This window comes from Oncorhynchus tshawytscha, linkage group LG30, assembly GCF_018296145.1.
Source record: "Oncorhynchus tshawytscha isolate Ot180627B linkage group LG30, Otsh_v2.0, whole genome shotgun sequence".
In the NCBI taxonomy this organism is placed as follows: domain Eukaryota; kingdom Metazoa; phylum Chordata; class Actinopteri; order Salmoniformes; family Salmonidae; genus Oncorhynchus; species Oncorhynchus tshawytscha.
The window spans coordinates 25563030-25583599 of record NC_056458.1 but is presented as its reverse complement, the minus strand read 5'-3'; the positions used below and the strand labels follow the sequence as shown (position 1 = coordinate 25583599).

General features: G+C 44.5%; 1 protein-coding gene across 7 annotated transcripts in view; it reads right to left on the bottom strand.

The window, feature by feature from the left end:
• The window catches only part of LOC112228518 (inactive serine/threonine-protein kinase TEX14), a 34266-nt gene that overhangs the window by 859 nt on the left and 12837 nt on the right, over nucleotides 1-20570 (bottom strand). For 3 of the 7 annotated variants that reach the window (XM_042309406.1, XM_042309407.1, XM_024393906.2), the window contains 16 exons: nucleotides 19587-20518; nucleotides 19303-19397; nucleotides 18919-19001; nucleotides 17438-17704; nucleotides 17238-17335; nucleotides 17015-17122; nucleotides 10845-10950; nucleotides 10622-10700; nucleotides 10008-10147; nucleotides 9336-9484; nucleotides 8790-9156; nucleotides 8165-8332; nucleotides 7941-8049; nucleotides 6230-6334; nucleotides 759-892; nucleotides 631-676 (listed from right to left, as the gene is read on the bottom strand). In XM_042309406.1, coding sequence (XP_042165340.1) covers nucleotides 631-676; nucleotides 759-892; nucleotides 6230-6334; nucleotides 7941-8049; nucleotides 8165-8332; nucleotides 8790-9156; nucleotides 9336-9484; nucleotides 10008-10147; nucleotides 10622-10700; nucleotides 10845-10950; nucleotides 17015-17122; nucleotides 17238-17335; nucleotides 17438-17704; nucleotides 18919-19001; nucleotides 19303-19397; nucleotides 19587-20518 — 2986 coding nt within the window. Of the gene's footprint in view, nucleotides 1-630; nucleotides 677-758; nucleotides 893-6229; nucleotides 6335-7940; nucleotides 8050-8164; nucleotides 8333-8789; nucleotides 9157-9335; nucleotides 9485-10007; nucleotides 10148-10621; nucleotides 10701-10844; nucleotides 10951-17014; nucleotides 17123-17237; nucleotides 17336-17437; nucleotides 17705-18918; nucleotides 19002-19302; nucleotides 19398-19586; nucleotides 20519-20570 lie in introns of those variants that run through there. The other 4 variants (XM_042309409.1, XM_042309408.1, XM_042309410.1 and 1 more) reach the window with 4 other exon arrangements.

Sequence of the window (20570 nt, the reverse complement as noted above, 5' to 3'; positions counted from 1 at the left end):
TTAAGCAACATCTCAAGACATCAGTCAGGAAGTTAAAGCTTGGTTGCAAATGGGTCTTCCAAATGGACAATGACCCCAAGCATATTTCCAAAGTTGTGGCAAAATGGCTTAAGGACAACAAAGTCGAGGTATTGGAGTGGCCATCACAAAGCCCTGACCTCAATCCTATAGAAAATTTGAGAGCAGAACTGAAAAAGCGTGTGCGATCAAGGAGGCCTACAATCCTAACTCAGTTACACTAGCTCTGTCAGGAGGAACGGGCCAAAATTCACCCAACTTATTGTGGGAAGCTTGTGGAAGGCTACCTGAAACGTTTGACCCAAGTGAAACAATTTAAAGGCAATGCTACCAAGTACTAAATGAGCGTATGTAAACTTCTGACCCACCGGGAATGTGATGAAAGAAATAAAAGCTGCAATAAATTATTCTGATATTTCATATTCTTAAAATAAAGTGGTGATCCTAACTGACCTAAGACAGGGAATTTTTACTAGGATTTAAATGTCAGGAATTGTGAAAAACTGAGTTTAAATGTATTTGGCTAAGGTGTATGTAAACTTCTGACTTCAACTGTGTGTGTGTGTGTGTGTGTGTGTGTGTGTGTGTGTGTGTGTAAAAATAAAAACACACCTGTGAGGCTGACTCCAGGTCTCATGACTAGCCATTTCTAGCTTTTCTGTCAAAACAAAGTTGATTAGAATTTGACACCTCTTTAGTATGTCAGTAATTGGGGAGAAAGGGAGGGTGCTTTTGCTCACCTGCGACAGGTGCTGGTTCTGTCCAGTCATTGGTGTCGACCCCCTTTCGTTCTGCCACTTCGGCACGGTCCCCTCCTGGACAACCTGCATCCTCACTCAACTCGCCCTCCACCTGGGGCTCACACACACCCAGTCTGGCCACAGGTGAAGGCATAAACATACCACAACACTTCAAGACACCAATTCACACTTTATAGTAACAATGGGTCAGTTGTGGGTGGACACATCAGGTACCATCTCAGAGCTTCTAGGCCATAGGTTCACAAGGCCATAGTACGAATGAAGCAGGTATATTGGTAATGATCACTTTTTCAGAAGGTTCCATTAGTCACTATAGTAAAAGTATGGGCCCAAGTTGCGACTTAACTAATTAGTAGGGATGCGCAATGTCGGTTAACATATCAGAATCGGGTGAGATTAGCCAAAAATGCCAACATCGGCCCAATGTCTAGTTTAACGCCGATGTTAAAGCTGACCTATAATGTAGGTACATACCGTAATGACGCCACGTAAAATTTTGCGCTACACGTGCAACACAGCATTCCTAACCTAGCCCATAATGTCTGCTGTGTGGATCGAGCAGTCATTTGAACGAGTAAGAACATTTCAGCGAGACAGCTCAAAGGTGAAAACCATTAACTTGGGGCGGCAGGTAGCCTAATGGTTAGAGTGTTGGACAAGTAAATGGAAGGTTGCAAGATCGATTCCCCGAGCTGACAAGGTAAAAATCTGTCGTTCTGCCCATGAACAAGGCAGATAACCCACTGTCCCTAGGCCGTCATTGAAAATAAACATTTGTTCTTAACTGACTTGCCTAGTTAAATAAAACGTTTTTTTTTTTAACTCCAAGATAATGGATTCATTGTCAAGGGCATTCTCTGTTGTGGTTGATGTTGGTTCCACAGTAATAACGTCACGACATACTATGGAATGCCGTTTGGGTCTTTTGTGTGTCAAAGATACATCAAATAACAGTTCTAATATAGAATGTTGTGTGTTCTGAATTCGCATGTGCAAGCCAAGCGCCACCACTACTATCAGTAGCACTGTCAAAGCTGTGCAAACAAGCAAACACCAGCCACGAACAATGTTTATTTATACCGCGTTGGTAATAAAACATTATTTGTTTGGCCGCAACTTCTGGGGTAGCTAGATTTAGCTTGGTACCTAGCTAGCACCAATATAACCACCCTGAAAACAATGACCAGTAGAAACTGCAGTCATTTAAATTTATTCAGGAATCCTTAAGTATTAGCTAGGAAGCCACTTGTTCGCCTATTGAAATTCAGTTAATGAAAATAAATAGCTAGCCAGCTACTTAACCCTGTTGCCGAAAGCTAATGTTATTGGCAGCCAGCTAGTTTCATCTGGCTAGTGAGGCTCGACCGGACCGGGTTATGTGTTGTAAAGATAGCCACAATAAGGATTAGCCAAATCAAATAAAAAATTTGCCACATGCAGATGTTAATGTGAGTGTTGCGAAATGCTTGCGCTTCTAAACTCAGCGAAAAGAGAAACGTCCCTTTTCAGGACCCCGTCTTTCAAAGATTATTCGTAAAAATCCAAATAACTTCACAGATCATTGTAAAGTGTTTAACTTGTTATGGCTTGGGGGCAGTATTTCGACATCTGGATGAGAAGCATGCCCAAAATAAACTGCCTGTTACTCAGGCCCAGAAGCTAGGATATGCATATAATTGGTAGATTTGGATAGAAAACACGCTAAACTGTTAAAATAATGTCTGGGAGTGTAACAGAACTGATATGGCAGGTGAAAATCCATCCAGGAAGTGGGATATTTTTGATGTGTGTAGTTTTCAATTGAATGCCTAGGACCCAGATTGCAGATCCTTATGGCTTCCACTAGATGTCAACAGTCTTTAGACATTGTTTCAGGCTGGTTTTCTGAAAAATGAAGCAGAATGAGACCATTTTGTAAGTGGCATGCAGAATGAAGCAGAGCTCCTTTGCGCGCGTGACCAATTGCGCACCCTTTGTTCTTTTTCCTTTCTATTGAATACGCTATTGTCCGGTTTAAATATTATTGATTATTTAGACAATAGACAACCTGAGAATTAATTATATAAACATCGTTTGACATGTTTCAACAAACTTTACCGGTACTATTAGGATGCATTCGTCTGCATGTTGTGACCGCCATTAAGCCAGTGGATTACTGAACAAAACGCGCCAACAAAACTGAGTTTTTGGGACATAAAGAGGAACTTTATCGAACAAAACAAGCATTTATTGTGTAACAGGGACTATTGTAACTGCAACCAGATGAAGCTCAAAAGGTAAGTGATTAATTTAAATCGCTATTTCTGACTTGTGTGACTCCTCTACTTGGCTTGAAAATGTATGCTAGTGTAAGCGGGGTGCTGTCCTCAGATAATCGCATGGTATGCTTTCGCCGTAAAGCCTTTTTGAAATCTGACACAGCGGCTGGATTAATAAGAAGTTAAGCTTTATTTTGATGTGTAACACACTTGTATGTTTATTCTGTATTTTGAATTTGGCGCTCTGCAATTTCACCGGATGTTGTGGAGGTGGGTCACTAGCGGAATGCCTGCGCCAGAGAGGTTAAACACTGTTTACCATGCTTGTTCAATGACCCATAAACAATGAATGAACATGCACCTGTGGAACGGTCGTTAACTTCTCTAGGGTAGGGGGCAGTATTGGGAATTTTGGATGAAAAGCGAGCCCAAATTAAACTGCCTGCTACTCAGCCAAAAGCTAGAATATGCATGTAGATTTGGAAAGAAAAAACACTGAAGTTTCTAAAACTGTTTGAAGGATGTCTGAGTATAACAGAACTCATATGGCAGGCAAAAACCTGAGAAAATCCAACCAGGAAATGGGAAATATGAGGTTTGTGGTTTTTCAACACTTGGCCTATCAAATACAGTGTCTATGGGGTCATATTGCACTTCCCAAGGCTTCCACTAGATGTCAACAGTCTTTAGAAACTTGTTTGAGGCTTCTACTGTGAAGTGGGGGCGAATGAGAGGGGAATGAGTTAGAGGTCTGCCAGAGAGTCACGAGCTGGCAACGCGAATTGGCTTGAGTACCATTGCATTTCTGAAGACAAAGGAATTCTCCAGTTGGAAAATTATTGAAGATTTATGTTAAAAACATCCTATATATTGATTCTATACATCGTTTGACATGTTTCTACAAACTGTAACAGAACTTTTTGACTTTGTCTGCTCCTAGTGATTGAGCGTCATGAATTTGGATTACTGGGCTAAACGCGCAAACAAAAAGGAGGTATTTGGACATAAATGAACATTATTGAAAAAAACAAACATTTATTGTGGAACTGGGATTCCTGGGAGTGCATTCTGATGAAGATCAAAGGTAAGTGAATATTTATAATGCTATTTCTGACTTCTGTTGACTCCAACATGGTGGATTTGGCTTGATTTGTTGTCTGAGCGCTGTACTCAGATTATTGCATGGTTTGCTTTTTCCGTAAAGTTTTTTTCAAATCTGACACAGCGGTTGCATTGAGAAGTGGATCTAAAATTCCATGCATAACAGTTGTATCTTTTAGCAATGTTTTTTATGAGTATTTCTGTAAATTGTTGTGGCTCTCTGCAAAATCACCGGATGTTTTGAAACTACTGAACATAACACGCCAATGTAAACTCAGATTTTTGGATATAAATATGAACTTTACCGAACAAAACATACATGTATTGTGTAACATGAAGTCCTATGAGTGTAATCTGATGAAGATCATCAAAGGTTAGTGATGAATTTTCTCTCTATTTCTGCTTTTTGTGACTCCTCTCTTTGGCTGGAAACAATCATGTGGTGTGCTTTCATCGTAAAGCCTTTTTGAAATTGGACACTGTGGCCAGATTTACAACAACTATCTTTAAAATGGTGTAAAATACTTGTATGTTTGAGGAATTTTAATTATGGGATTTCTGTTGTTTTGAATTTGGCGCCCTGCAGTTTCACTGGCTGTTGACGAGGTGGGACCCTAGAGAGGTTAAGACACTAACAGCTTACAGGCGGTAGGCAATTAAGGTCACAGTTATGAAAACTTAGGACACTAAAGACACCTTTCTACTGACTCTGAAAAACACCAAAAGAAAGATGCCTAGGATCCCTGCTCATCTGCGTGAACGTGCCTTAGGCATGCTGCGAGGAGGCATGAAGTCTGCAGATGTGGCCAGGGCAATAAATTGCAATGTCCGTACTGTGAGACGCCTAAGACAGCGCTACAGGGAGACAGGACGGACAGCTGATCGTCCTCGCAGTGGCTGACCACATGTAACACCTGCACAGGATCGGTACATCCTAACATCACACCTGTGGGACAGGTACAGCATGGCAACAGCTGCATGAGTTACACCAGGAACGCACAATCCCTCCATCGGTGCTTAGACTGTCCGCAATAGGCTGAGAGAGGCTGGACTGAGGGCTTGTAGGCCTGTTGTAAGGCAGGTCCTCACCAGACATACCGGCAACAACGTCGCCTATGGGCACAAACCCACAGTCGCTGGACCAGACAGGACTGGCAAAAAGTGCTATTCACTGACGAGTCACGGTTGTGTCTCACCAGGGGTCATGGTCGGATTCGCGTTTATCGTCGAAGGAATGAGCGTTACGCCGAGGCCTGTACTCTGGAGTGGGATCGATTTGGGGCGGTGTGTCACACCATCATCGGACTGAGCTTGTTGTCATTGCAGGCAATCAACGCTGTGCGTTACAGGGAAGACATCCTCCTCCCTCATGTGGTACCCTTCCTGCAGGCTCATCCTGACATGACCCTCCAGCATGACAATGCCACCTGCCATACTACTCGTTCTGTGCGTGATTTCCTGCAAGACAGGAATGTCAGTGTTCTGCCATGGCCAGCGAAGAGCCCGGATCTCAATCCCATTGAGCACGTCAGGGACCTGTTGGATTAGAGGGTGAGGACTAGTGCCATTCCCCCCTCGAAAAGTCTGGGGCTTACAGGTGCCTTGTTGGAAGAGTGGGGTAACATCTCACGGCAAGAACTGGCAAATCTGGTGCAGTCCATGAGGAGGAGATGCACTGCAGTACTTAATGCAGCTGGTTGCCACACCAGATACTGACTGTTTCTTTTGATTTTGACCACCCCCCAACCCCCTTTGTCAGAGACACATTATTCAATTTCTGTTAGTCACATGTCTGTGGAACTCAGTTATGTCTCAGTTGTTGAATCTTATGTTCATACAAATATTTACATGTTTAGTATTCTGAAAATAAACGCAGTTGACGTTTCTTTTTTTTTGCTGAGTTTAGATTGCTTAAAAGGCCGCTAAAAATTGTAATATTGGTATCTTTTTTTTTTGGCAAGGAAAATATCGATATCGGCCAAAAATGTCATATCGGTGCATCACTACTAATTAGTAAACTATGTTGGACTGACTTCAACTGTGGATATTGGATTAGTTTGTAAGGATATATGCTAATGGCTGGGCACTCACTGCTGTTTGGGGTGTGCAACCAGACCTGGACTTTTCAGAACCCTTTGACCAGCGGCCCTTTCCACCAACATGCCCTGCAGCACCTCATCCAGAGTAGAGTGAGCTCTGGAGGGAGAGAGAGCGAGCCTGAGTATACGTCACTTATGTGAACTTTACCACTTTAGGGGTACTACTCTTTTAGTATTATATCACTAGTCTGGTAATATAGCCAATTAATAAATACGCTAGAAATAGTGTCCAATACAGTAGTCTCCAACCCTGGTCCTGGAGGTTGGGAGTGAATAAACTAAGTGTTGGCTGGATGATCAGACTTTGATCAAATTTTGTTATGTAATAACAGCCTTATTCTAAAATGTATTAAATTGTTTTGTTTCCTCAATCTACACACAATACCCCATAATGACAAAGCAAAAGCAGGTTTTTAGAAACTTTTTTAAATATATATATTTGCAAAATTATCAAATTTACAAGTATTCAGTCCCTTTACTCAGTACTTGTTGAAGCACCTTTGGCAGCGATTACGGCCTCAAGTCTTCTTGGGTATGATGCTTCAAGCTTGGTACAACTGTATTTGGGGAGTTTCTCCCATTCTCTGCAGATCCTCTCAAGCTCTGTCAGATTGGATGGGGAGTGTCACTGCACAGCTATTTTCAGGTCTCTCCAGAGATGTTCGATCAGGTTCAAGTCCAGGCTCTGGCTGGGCCACACAAGAACATTCAGAGATTTGTCCCGAAGCCACTCCTGCGTCGACTTGGCTGTGTGCTTAGGGTTGTTATCCTGTTGGAAGGTGAACTTCGCCCCAGTCTGAGGTCCTGAGCCCTCTGGAGCAGGTTTTCATCAAGGCTCTCTCTGTACTTTGCTCTGTTCCTATTTCCCTCAATCCTGACTAGTCTCCAAGTCCCTGCTGCTGAAAATCATCCCCACAGCATAATGCTGCCACCACCATCCTTCACTGCAGGGATGGTGCCATATTTCCTCCAGACGTGACACTTGGCATTCTGCCAAATAGTTCAATCTTGGTTTCACCAGACCAGAGAATCTTGTTTGTCTTGGTCTGAGAGTCCTTTAGGTGCCTTTTGGCAAACTCCAAGCAGGCTGTCGTGCCTTTTACTGAGGAGTGGCTTCTGTCTGCCATAAAGGCCTGATTGGTGGAGTGCTGCAGAGATGGTTGTCCTTCTGGAAGGTTCTCGCATCTCCACAGAGGAACTCTGGAGCTCTGTCAGAGTGACCATTGGGTTCTTGGTCATCTCCTTGACCAAGGACCTTCTCCCCTGATTGCTCAGTTTGGCTGGGCAGCCAGCTCTAGAAAAGGTCTTGGTGGTTCCAAACTTCTTCCATTTAAGAATGATGGAGGCCACTGTGTTCTTGAACCTTCAATGCTGCTTGGTTTTTGCTCTTACATGGAATCGTGTATAGACAGGTGTGTGCCTTTTCAAATCATGTCCAATCAAGTGAATTTACCACAGGTGGATTCCAATCAAGTTGAAGAAACATCAAGGATGATCAATGGAAACAGGATTCACCTGAGCACAACTTTGAGGTATGTTTATTTTTAATACATTTGCAAACATTTGTTAAAACCTGTTTCATTCTGGGTATTCTGTATAGATTGAGAATTTTTTTATTTAATTAATTTTAGATTAAGGCTGTAACGTAACAAAATGTGGAAAGTGTCAAAGGTTCTGAATACACTATGTTTAGTGAGGCCTACCTGTCAGTCTCCTCCAGTGAGTCTGGGCCCCCAGACAGGCCTTTGGCCTGGCTCTGCTGTACAGATGCTGCAGCTCCCTCTGTGTCTGGACCACAGCCTGAAAGGTAATCTGAACAGAGGTATATTGCTTTTGGGTTAATTTCTTATTAGAAATATGTATTTGCTACTGTTTAGAGATACTGTTTTTTCTTTTCTTATAATGCTGATGTAATGCAGTGTAGTACCTTCACTGTGTGTGCTGCCATGGTGAGCTCCTGATGTCTCTGCCTGCTGTGTACTGGCCACAGAACCCTCTTCGTCAGTTAGCACTTGATCATTAATCACATCTTCATCCTCATGGTCTGTCTCCTCTTCGCCATGCAACTCTTCCTCATCTGACACAAGTTCATCTTCTGCAGAGACAGGTTTATAACTGAACACAGTCTACCACCAAACATACATAGTACACTGGTCTGGGGTTGACATACTGATCTAATAGTAATATCACGTCAGTTAGTTGAAATTCAGTTACTGACAATAACATTCAACTGATAAGCAACACCTTGCTTAATTGAATCAGGCGAGTTCCCACTGGGCGCAGACGTCAGTTCTGATTTACATTTGGTTGAGTTGTCAACTAACGGGAATTAAACGTGAAATCAAAAAATGTCACCATGACATTGGATTTACATAATAAAAAATAAAATACAATTCTTACGTAAGTACTTTTAAAAAATCCAATAGGTTTCCCCACATTGATTTAATGTCATCACAAATTTTTGTTGGGGGGGGTTTGGGTTAACATGGATAGAGCTTCTATAAAAGCCTGCACCTGCTCCTCCAGAACTATGTTTGGAGACAACACCTCACCTCCCTCTAAAACAGAGGAGCTAGCATCCAGAGGATCTTCATCAATCAGGTCGACATCCACACCAGCACAGCTACCCTGATCGGACCCTTCCAACTCTTCTTTCCTGTCAGCAGCCAGCGACATGCCTCTCTCCCCTTCGAGATACTCCATGTTCTTCTCCTCTAAACTCTCTCTCTCCTCCACCTCCTCCCTTTCTTGGCTGGTGGTGGGTACGGTGTAGGTAGAGCCCACGCCCTCCTGGCTGGTCCCTGTGGTCCGTCTCTCTCCGGAGCTGGCTGTGGTGAACTCTGACACGCCCACGTGCGTCCCAGTCTCCTCGAGGGAGGAGTCTCTCATCAGGGGTGAGGTCTGTCTGGAGAGGTCTGTCTGCAGATAGAGCAGCCAATATATAGCAACATTTCAGTTACGTTGATAATGGGTATAACTTCACACCCTGTACATCTCCAGGACCAGGGTTGGTTGGCACCCGCGTACTATATATTTCGACAGGTCTGAAGAATTCATTGAAACATTGTTCTGACTGGGAGAGTGCTGACTATTCTGACCGTGCTGGCTCCCAGGCTGGCAATGGCGAAGCTCTCGGTGTGGGGGGGCAGGGAGCGGGTGCTGCCCCAGGTGGAGGTGTCCAGCAGGCTGGGCAGAGGGGGGATGGGCTCCCCAGTGACCCCCATGGCTCTGTAGTTGGGCGCAGTCGCTGCACCACCCCAAAACAAGTATACCAGTGACATTTTGCTGCAATTCAACTTGTAAAAGTAGTGCTCCTGGTGTTAAACACGCACACTCAAGGAACCAATGCAAGGTGTGTGAACTGACTGGTAATGTATGTTTGAAATAAAGTTGATTTTGGTTGCATAGGGCCTCGACTATACACCACTGGATATTGTACTACGATTTATGAATTGAAAGCTACTCGCTAGCGAAACTCTAGCTAGCTACATTGACTATGTAAACAATAGCAACTTGTGTAATTAGAGGAACATTTAGTACAATCACTAGCAACAATTTAATGAGTACTTGCGAAAAACTGGACCAAAACTATTGTACTTAGGCATAATCAATGAATATGGTATAGTAGGGGAAAATAGAATAAAGACGCTCTTCCCCTCTGCGTGTAGCAGGTAGGACACACTTTGTAGCAAACAATGCTGATGGCAAATTTATGCGTATAATGAAGCTTAAATTTAACACTCTGGTAGCTGGGTGGCGTTGGTTGGTACCTGGGCTGCGTGGGGTGCTGTAGCAGGGCGGAGGCCGTCTGTTCAGGGGGCTGGGTTGCAGTCTCTCCTGGCCCAACCACTCATGGTGCTGGGCGGGTGAGCACGTGATGCTGGAGACATCAGCCAGGTCAGGTAGACCACTATACATACATACATACATACATACATACATACATACATACATACATGATCTGCAGAAATACTCCGTGTGGCACATACATGATCTGCAGAAATACTCCGTGTGGCACACTGGGCATGATATGTGGACATACTCCCAAAGGAAGAACTGTTGGTTCTTGACTATATCACACCTCAATCTACTCTTTACATTTGTCAATTAGCAGACGTTCTTCTCCAGAGCAACAGTAGTGAGAGCATACATTTTTCATACTGGTCCCCCATGTGAATCAAACCTACAAGCACCATGTTCTACCAACTGAGCTACACAGGACTACAGTCTCACCCTTTCCAGAGCTCCTAAACAACATTCCCATCAGGTTCTAACAGGGATTTACAAACCTTAAGCATTAATCTGTCTATTGACAACACACACATACATTACATAATCATATTGTACAGTTGATTCTACCATGGAGCGTCGGTGCTGCTCCTACCTGGCCATTGGAAAGGGTACGTGCTGACTGACAGTGGGGTTTATGTCAATCTCATCTGACTCCTGTACAGGCTGACACTCTAGGGAAATGAACACTACATCAGTTTATTATCTGTCCTCGTCTACTACTGCCTGAATAACCCAGCAGTGAATATGATGGCTTCCAAACTGAAATACTGCTCAAACTCTGGTTGAGTGTCAAAACACACACACAGCTATCTTACTCCCGTGTTTGGTCTCCAGCTTCTGCTCCTCTGGTACAGTCCTACTGTCAGCAGCCCTACACACCTCCACTGTCACATCCAGGTCCTCCTCTGAGCTGACAGGACTCTAACAAGAGGAAACCAACAACTACAGTTAACTACATGCATGACTAACTAATTAGCTAAATAACTAACTACTCCTACGTTATGCAGTGCAGTCATAAAGTATTCATACTATCTTGACTTATTACAGTGTTATAGCCCGAATTCAAAATAGATTCTCACCCATCACACACACACAATACCCCATAATGACAATGTGAAAACATGTTTAGATTTTTTGGGAAATTTATTGAAAATGAAATACAGAAATCTAATTTACGTAAGCACCCTTTGCTAGGACACTCCAAATTGAGCTCAGGTGCATCCAATTTACATTGATCATCCTCGACGTAGCTACAACTTGGATTCCACCTGTGGCCAATTAAATTGTTTGGACATGATTTAGAAAGAAACACACCTGACGATATAAGGTCCCACAGTTGACAGTGCATGCCAGAGCAGCAACTATTGGAAGAGGTGGAGACCCGCACACTGTCGAAAAAACAAATAAATCCAAAACTGAGGCTTGAATGCAAAATAAAGATGTTTATTAAAATGTCATTGTGCCATAAGTGTAAGAAAGTGCATGAATGAAAAGTGAAAACAAACATTTCATCAATAAATGTCACACGATCAAGCAAGAAAACAGAAAATCTATGAATCAGTACCAAGTACAATAGAATACATGATCTACACTGAACAAAAATATGAACGCAACATGTAAAGTGTTGGCCCATGTTTCATGAGCTGAAATAAAAAAATTGAAAAAGATTTCCGTAAGTACAAAAAGAAAGCTTTTTTCTCACAAATTGTGCACAAATTTGTTCATATCCCTGTTAATGAGCATTTCCCCATAGCCAAGATAATCCATCCACTTGACAAGTGTGGCATGTCAAGAAGCTGATTTAACAGCACGATCATTACACTGGTGCACCTTGTGCTGGGGACAATAAATGTGCAGTTTTGTCACAACACAATGCCACAGATGTCTCAAGTTGAGGGAGCATGCGATTGGCATGCTGACTGCAGGAATGTCCACCAGAGCTGTTGGCAAATAATTGAATGTTAATTTCTCTACCATAAGCTGCCTCAAAAGTTGTTTTAGAGAATTTGATAGTACGTCCAACGGGCCTCACAACTGCAGACCACAGCAGCCCAGGACTTCCACATCCGGCTTCATATGTGGGATCGTCCAAGGGGTATTTCTGTCTGTAATAAAGCCAGTTTGTGGGGAAAAACTCATGCTGATTGGCTGGGCCTGGCTCCCCAGTGGGTGTGCCTATGCCCTCCAAGTCACACCCATGGCTGCACCCCTGCACACTCATGTGAAATCCATAGATTAGGGCCTAATTTATTTCAATTGAATGATTTCCTTATATGAACTGTAACTCAGTAAAATCATTGAAATTGTTGCGTTTATATTTTTGTTCAGTATAGATTATATACAAAAGCGGACAGAGAAATATTTTGATTTCACATATAGAGCAGAAACTATAACATGAAGTCCAAGGCACTGTCTGCAGAGCTCCGAGATATACTTGTGATGAGACATATACACACCAAAGGTATGTGGACACCTGCTTTTCAAACAATCTCATTCCAAAATCAAGGGCATTAATATGGACTTGGTCCCCGCTTGGCATTGCGCATGGTGATCTTAGGCTTGTGTGCGGCTGCTCAGCCATGGAAATCCATTTAATGGATTTCAGTTATTGCGCTGATGTTGCTTCCAAAAGCAGTTTCGAACTCGGTAGTGAGTGTTGCGACCGAGGACAGACAATTTTTACACGGTTCAGCGCGCTGCAGTCCCGGTCTGCGAGCTTGTGTGGCCTACCACTTCGCAGCTGAGCTGTTGTTGCTAGACGTTTCCACTTCACAATAACAGCAAGGCAGACATATTCAATCAATCCCTATACCAGTCTGCTGTTCCCACATGCTTCAAGAGGGCCACCATTGTTCCTGTTCCCAAGAAAGCTAAGGTAACTGAGCTAAACGACTACCGCCCCCCGTAGCACTCACTTCCGTCATCATGAAGTGCTTTGAGAGACTAGTCAAGGACCATATCACCTCCACCCTACCCGACACCCTAGACCCACTCCAATTTGCTTACCGCTCAAATAGGTCCACAGACGATGCAATCTCAACCACACTGCACACTGCCCTAACCCATCTGGACAAGAGGAATACCTATGTGAGAATGCTGCTCATCGACTACAGCTCGGCATTCAACACCATAGTACCCTCCAAGCTCGAGACCCTGGGTCTCAACCCCGCCCTGTGCAACTGGGTACTGGACTTCCTGACGGGCCGCCCCCAGGTGGTGAGGGTAGGCAACAACATCTCCTCCCCGCTGATCCTCAACACTGGGGCCCCACAAGGGTGCGTTCTGAGCCCCCTCCTGTACTCCCTGTTCACCCACGACTGCGTGGCCACGCACGCCTCCAACTCAATCATCAAGTTTGCGGACGACACAACAGCGGTAGGCTTGATTACCAATAACGACGAGACGGCCTACAGGGAGGAGGTGAGGGCCCTCGGAGTGTGGTGTCAGGAAAATAACCTCACACTCAACGTCAACAAAACTAAGGAGATGATTGTGGACTTCAGGAAACAGCAGAGGGAACACCCCCCTATTCACATCGATGGAACAGTAGTGGAGAGTGTAGCAAGTTTTAAGTTCCTCGGCATACACATCACAGACAAACTGAATTGGTCCACTCACACAGACAGCATCGTGAAGAAGGCGCAGCAGCGCCTCTTCAACCTCAGGAGGCTGAAGAAATTCGGCTTGTCACCAAAAGTACTCACAAACTTCTACAGATGCACAATCGAGAGCATCCTGGCGGGCTACATCACCGCCTGGTACGGCAACTGCTCCGCCCTCAACCGTAAGGCTCTCCAGAGGGTAGTGAGGTCTGCACAACGCATCACCGGGGGCAAACTACCTGCCCTCCAGGACACCTACACCACCCGATGTTACAGGAAGGCCATAAAGATCATCAAGGACATCAACCACCCGAGCCACTGCCTGTTCACCCCGCTATCATCCAGAAGGCGAGGTCAGTACAGGTGCATCAAAACTGGGACCGAGAGACTGAAAAACAGCTTCTATCTCAAGGCCATCAGACTGTTAAACAGCCACCACTAACATTGAGTGGCTGCTGCCAACAAACTGACACTGACTCAACTCCAGCCACTTTAATAATGGGAATTGATGGGAAATGATGTAAATATATCACTAGCCACTTTAAACAATGCTACCTTATATAATGCTACTTACCCTACATTATTCATCTCATATGCATACGTATATACTGTACTCTATATCATCGACTGCATCCTTATGTAATACATGTATCACTAGCCACTTTAACTATGCCACTTTGTTTACATACTCATCTCATATGTATATACTGTACTCGACACCATCTACTGTATCTTGCCTATGCTGCTCTGTACCATCACTCATTCATATATCCTTATGTACATATTCTTTATCCCCTTACACTGTGTATAAGACAGTAGTTTTGGAATTGTTAGTTAGATTACTTGTTGGTTATTACTGCATTGTCGGAACTAGAAGCACAAGCATTTCGCTACACTCGCATTAACATCTGCTAACCATGTTTATGTGACAAATAAAATTTGATTTGATTTGACAAACTGACTAGTTGTAAAGGTGACATCCTATGACAGTGCCACATTGAAAGTGCTTCTACACCTACATTGCTTGCTGTTTGGGGATTTAGGCTGGGTTTCTGTACAGTACTTTGTGACATCAGCTGATGTAAGAAGGGCTTTATAAATACATTTGATTGAAAGTCACTGAGCTCTTAAGTACTGGCCAGTCTACTGCCAATTTTTGTCTATGGAGATTGCATGGCTGTGTGCTTGATTATATACACCCGTCAGCAAAAGGTGTGGCTGAAATAGTCAAATCCACTAATTTGAAGGGGTGTCCACACAGTGTATAAAACAATGTCTACAGTATTGAAAGTTTAAAAGAGTACAGTGGTCTCCATCATTGGAAAAAATATGGAACTACCCAGACTCTGCCTAGAGCTGGCCTTCCAACCGGGCAAGTAGGACCTTGGTCAGGGAGGTGGCAAAGAACCCAATTCTGGCAGAACTACAGAGTTCCTTGGCTGAGATAGGAGAACAGTCTCTCTATAGCACTTCACCAATCTGGGTTTTATGGGAGAGGGGCCAGGTGGAAGCCAATCCTGATTAAAAGGCACATGACACCACACCTGGAGTTTGCAAAAAGGCACATGAAAGATTCTTTGGTCTGATGAGACAAAAATTGTACTCTTTGGCCTGAACCAGGCACTGCTCATCACCTATCTAACACCATCCATACTGTGAACCATGGTGGTGGCAGCATCATGCTTTGGGAATATTTTTCAGCGGCAGCGATAGGGAGACTGGTAAGGATAGAGGGAACAATGAATGGAGACAAATACAAGCAAATCTTTTATGACAACTTGCTTCAGTGTAAATGAAAGACTGGGGCTAAGATTTACATTCCAACAGGTCAACGACCCTAAGCATATAGCCAAAGCAACGTTGGAATGGCTTCAGAACAAGAATGTGAAAGTCCTTGAGTGGCCCAGCCAAAGCCCAGACTTGAATCCCATTGAAAATCTGTGGAAAAACCTGAAGATTAACTGAACAGCAAGAGGTTGAGAAAATCTGCAAGGAACAATGGGAGAAAATCTCCAAATCCAGATGTGTAAAACTGATACAGACATAGCCAAGACAACTCAAAGCTGTAATGCCAAAGGTGCTTCTACAAAGTATTGACTCAGGGGTGTGAATACTTATGTAAATGAGATATTTATGGATTTAATTTTCAATACATTTGCAAACATTTCTAAAAACAGGTTCACTCTTAAATACAAGTCAAACGAAATGCATGCTCTTCAACCGATCGCTGCCTGCACCTGCCGCCCGTCCAACATCACTACTCTGGACGGTTCTGACTTAGAATATGTGGACAACTACAAATACCTAGGTGTCTGGTTAGACTGTAAATTCTCCTTCCAGACTCACATCAAACATCTCCAATCCAAAGTTAAATCTAGAATTGGCTTCCCATTTCGCAACAAAGCATCCTTCACTCATGCTGCCAAACATACCCTCGTAAAATTGACCATCCTACCGATCATCGACGATGTCATTTACAAAATAGCCTCCAATACCCTACTCAATAAATTGAATGCAGTCTATCACAGTGCCATCCATTTTGTCACCAAAGCCCCATATAATACCCACCACTGCGACCTGTACACTCTCGTTGGCTGGCCCTCGCTACATCAAACCCACTGGCTCCAGGTCATCTATAAGTCTTTGCTAGGTAAAGTCCCCCCTTATCTCAGCTCGCTGGTCACCATAGCCTGTAGCACGCGCTCCAGCAGGTATATCTCTCTGGTCACCCCCAAAACCAATTCTTCCTTTGGCCGCCTCTCTTTCCAGTTCTCTGCTGCCAATGACTGGAACGAACTACAAAAATCTCTGAAACTGAAAACACTTATCTCCCTCACTAGCTTTAAGCACCAGCTGTCAGAGCAGCTAACAAATTACTGCACCTGTACATGGCCCATCTATAATTTAGCCCAAACAACTACCTCTCCCCCTACTGTATTTATTTATTTTGCTCCTTTGCACCCCATTATTTCTCTCTACTTTGCACATTCTTCCACTGCAAATCTACCATTTACTTCACCACCTTGGCCATTTTTTGCCTTTACCTCCCTTATCTCACCTCATTTGCGCACATTGTATATAGACTTCTTTTTCTACTGTATTATTGACTGTATGTTTGTTCTACTCTATGTGTAACTCCGTGTTGTTGTATGTGTCGAACTGCTGTGCTTAATCTTGACCAGGTCGCGATTGTAAATGACAACTTGTTCTCAACTTGCCTACCTGGTTAAATAAAGGTGTTTTTTTATTTATTTAATGGTAGAACAAAAATCTATTAATCCATTTTGAATTCAGGCTGTAACAACAAAATGTGGAATAAGTCAAGGGGTATTAATACTTTCTGAAGGCATTGTAACTATTACGTTAACTAAGAACTACTAGACCTGGCTGTCTCTGGATGGGTTGTTCCTCTGCTCTGGGTTGGGGGTGTAGAACATGCTGGAAGGCTCCACAGGAGACTGGGTGTAGTCCGACTCAGAGGTCCCCTCCCCCTGGACACACAAGGTCAAGGGTTTAACACTGAGTGTGTAACATTTTAACTAATATAATCTGATGATTATGTTCTCTATGGGGTGCAGAGTTGAAGTTTTGCTTCTCATATCTAACCTCCCTTTGTCCTGAGCCCTCCCACACCCCACATGTCATATTGAAGGAGCGATTCACTGTGTGGAAATCTGCATCCTCTTCACTCTCACTCTGGACACCTGTATAGAAAGATGAGATACTGAGACAGAAGATAGATATGATCCTATCCTACTATGCTTCTGAGCATAAGGACAGTAAAGCATGCTTATCAGCTGCATTACCTGCAAAGCTTTTGAAGATCTGCTCCAGCTCAGAGCTGCTTTCGAGGGCCTTAGCTGCAGCTTTCTGTGGCTTTGAGGCAGGGTCTGGAGAGGACCTGTAGCCGTTGTCACTGCGCCCCAGGGGGTCCTGTCTGGGTCTGGGCGGTTCCAACACTCGCCCAAACCCCTGTCTGTCCTCCATCTCCTCACTGTCACTGCTGGCAGGGGGGCCCACAGCCACCCCCAGACGCCCCCGGGTCATCCTGGCCACCAACTCTGACACCTCACCTATGAGAGGATGAGAAACTTAGGAGGAAGTTGGGGTCAGAACTGTAATAAATGTAAAGATGGTGTTCTGTGAACTGTAACTTGGGTATAATGCATGTACACTGAACAAAAATATATAAAAAAGCAATTTCAAAGATTTTACAGTTAGTTCATAAGGAAATCAGTTAATTGAAAAATTAATTAGGACCTAATCTATGGATTTCACCTGGCTGGGAATATAAATATGAATCTGTTGGTCATAGATAACTTTTAAAGTTAGGGGTGTGGATCAGAAAATCATATAATGGGGTGACCACCATTTATCGTACACGTGTATTCAGAGCATTCTAACATGCTGGTTCGTGTCTGGTGAGTATGCAGGCCATGAAAGAACTGGGACATTTTCAGCCTCCAGGAATTGTGTACAGACCCTTGCGACATGGGGCTGTGCACTATCATGCTGAAACATGAGGTGATGGTGGTGGATGAATGGCATAACAATGGGCCTCAGTATTGCCACAGTAGCTCTGTGCATTCAAATTGCCATCAATAAAATGCAATTGTGTTAGTTGTCCCGTAGCTTATGCCTGCCCATACCATAACCCCACCATAGGGGCACTCTGTTCACAATGTTGACATCAGCAAACCCCTCGCACACATGACACCATACATGCCGTCTACTCAGTACAGTTGAAACAGTTGTGCCCCCAAAGTTGAAACCAGGATTAATTTGTGAAGCGTACACTTCTCCAGCGTGCCAGTGGCCATCGAAGGTGAGCATTTTCCCAATTAGTTGGTTACGACGCCGAACTGCAGTCAGGTCAAGGACGACAAGGTGAGGACGACGAGCGGGCAGATGAGCTTCCCTGTGACGGTTTCTGACAGTTTGTGCAGAAAGTATTTGGTTGAGCAAACCCAGCTTTATCAACTGTCCGGGTGGCTGGTCTCAGACGATCCCGTAGGTGACGTAGCCAGATGGAGGTCCTGGGCTGTGTAGAGTGGCTTTATCTTGTCCCCAGCACAAGTTGCACCTGTGTAATGATCATGCTGTTTATAATCAGCTTCTTGATATGCCACACCTGTCAGGTGGATGGATTATTTGTGCACAAAATTTGAGAGAAATATGCTTTTTGTACGTATGGACAATTTATAGTTTCTTATTTCAGCTCATGAAACCAACACATTACATGTTGCGCTTATATTTTTGTTCAGTGTATAATATAGTGAAATCTCACTGGTCCATTTGGCCTTGGCTGGGAGCTCAGGCTGTCTGGGACTGTCCTCAAGAGATTCTGTCCCCTCAGAAGACAGACAGAGCCTGGGATGGGGCAGAGGGAGCAGGTTGTCAAAAACACGCAAACAAAATGTAAAGTGATGTGTCACCAAATCCTAGTCATTTTTTAAACAGAAAATGTTGCTCAAAGGAATACTGTTGTAGCTAATTGTAGGGTATTGGTGTTGCAATTATTGTACATTTTGGGTTAGATTTGCACAATTGTCCCCACCATACAGTTTGACTAAATGAGGCCACTGCGAGTTTTATATCCCACACTTACTTTCTACCGTATGCATATGGATTTAGAGCAGAGAACAGTGCTGCCTTTGTCAGTGCTCTGTACCTGTCAGTGAGTTCCTGTCTGTCCACTGACTGCTGCTTTGTCTCTGCCTGCGGACCTCCTCTCACTGTCCCTCTGGAGCCTCCATCTCTACCTGCCTACCAGACAGACAGCAGTCACTCACTCACTCAGATAGTCACAACAAAACCTGGGAAGAGCTATAGTTGTGACAAACTGTACTATGGGAATATATTCTTCATCCAATCATGGCACTTTTGTGAGACTCAGAGTTGCAGTTGTGTGTGTGTGTGTAACACCAGAGGTTGCAATTTGTGGTGGTGTGCTACCTGCTGCTGCCTTCTGGGGCATATGTTGACAAAGCTGTCCTCTGGAGCCGAGCTATAGTGGCTCATCTCCTCGCCCTCGCTGCCGGTTCCCTCCGAAGTAGTGCACTCCAAAGTAGGGTACTCCTCCGAAGGGCACTCCAGAGTAGTGCACTCCAGATTAGGGTATTCCTCTGCAGGATACTCCCTCTGCCACGCGGCCAGCTCCTCAGCGCTGAGCGGCATGGACTCTCCTCCCTTCAGTAGCTGGGCCTCCAGTCTCTTGGCCGAGGGGTGGACACCATGTGGTAGGAGGCGGTACTGTGAAGGAGGTCCCACTGCGCGGGACATGTAACTACACACCGACCCAGAGAGAGTGGAGGAGAGGGAGGTGGAGGCTGAGGAGGAGATGTGGGGGGTCTGAGGATATTTTCCCTCTGCCCCTCCGTCCACCTCGTCGACCGCCCCCCGCTCCTGTTGCCGTCGAGAACGGCCTGTTTCCACGGTGGCCAGGTTGCACTCGGACTGCTGCAACAGTACCTGGGAGACCTTGAGGTTGAGGACGATGGAGCTGATGTGCTCCGAGAGCTTTCCGGACACTGGGCGCTCTGGCTGAACAGCCCTCTCCTTCATAATTGTCCGCTCCTCTTCTTCCTCCTCTGTTACAGTGCTGGAGTCAGACTCTTCTTCTTGGGTGTTGTAGGGTTCCGATGGTACAACAGAGCACAGGCGCCAGTCATCCAGGGGCAGGATGTCCCTAAAAGAGATGTCACGGTGGAATATGGGCTGTTCAGAGTCTGTTGTCATTCCTCCTTCTCCCCTCTCTGTCTCGTTCTCTCTGTCCAGCAGTTTGTCCAGTTCGTTGAGCTGGTCCTGGATCTCCCTGTCCACTGTAGTGTCCATGGAACTGCCTAAAGAACCTTCCTGTGGGTCAGTGTAGGCGGTAGGCCTGAGGTCTGAGAAAGAGGGGAAAAGACATGGATAAAACCCTTTTTTTAAATGTTTATA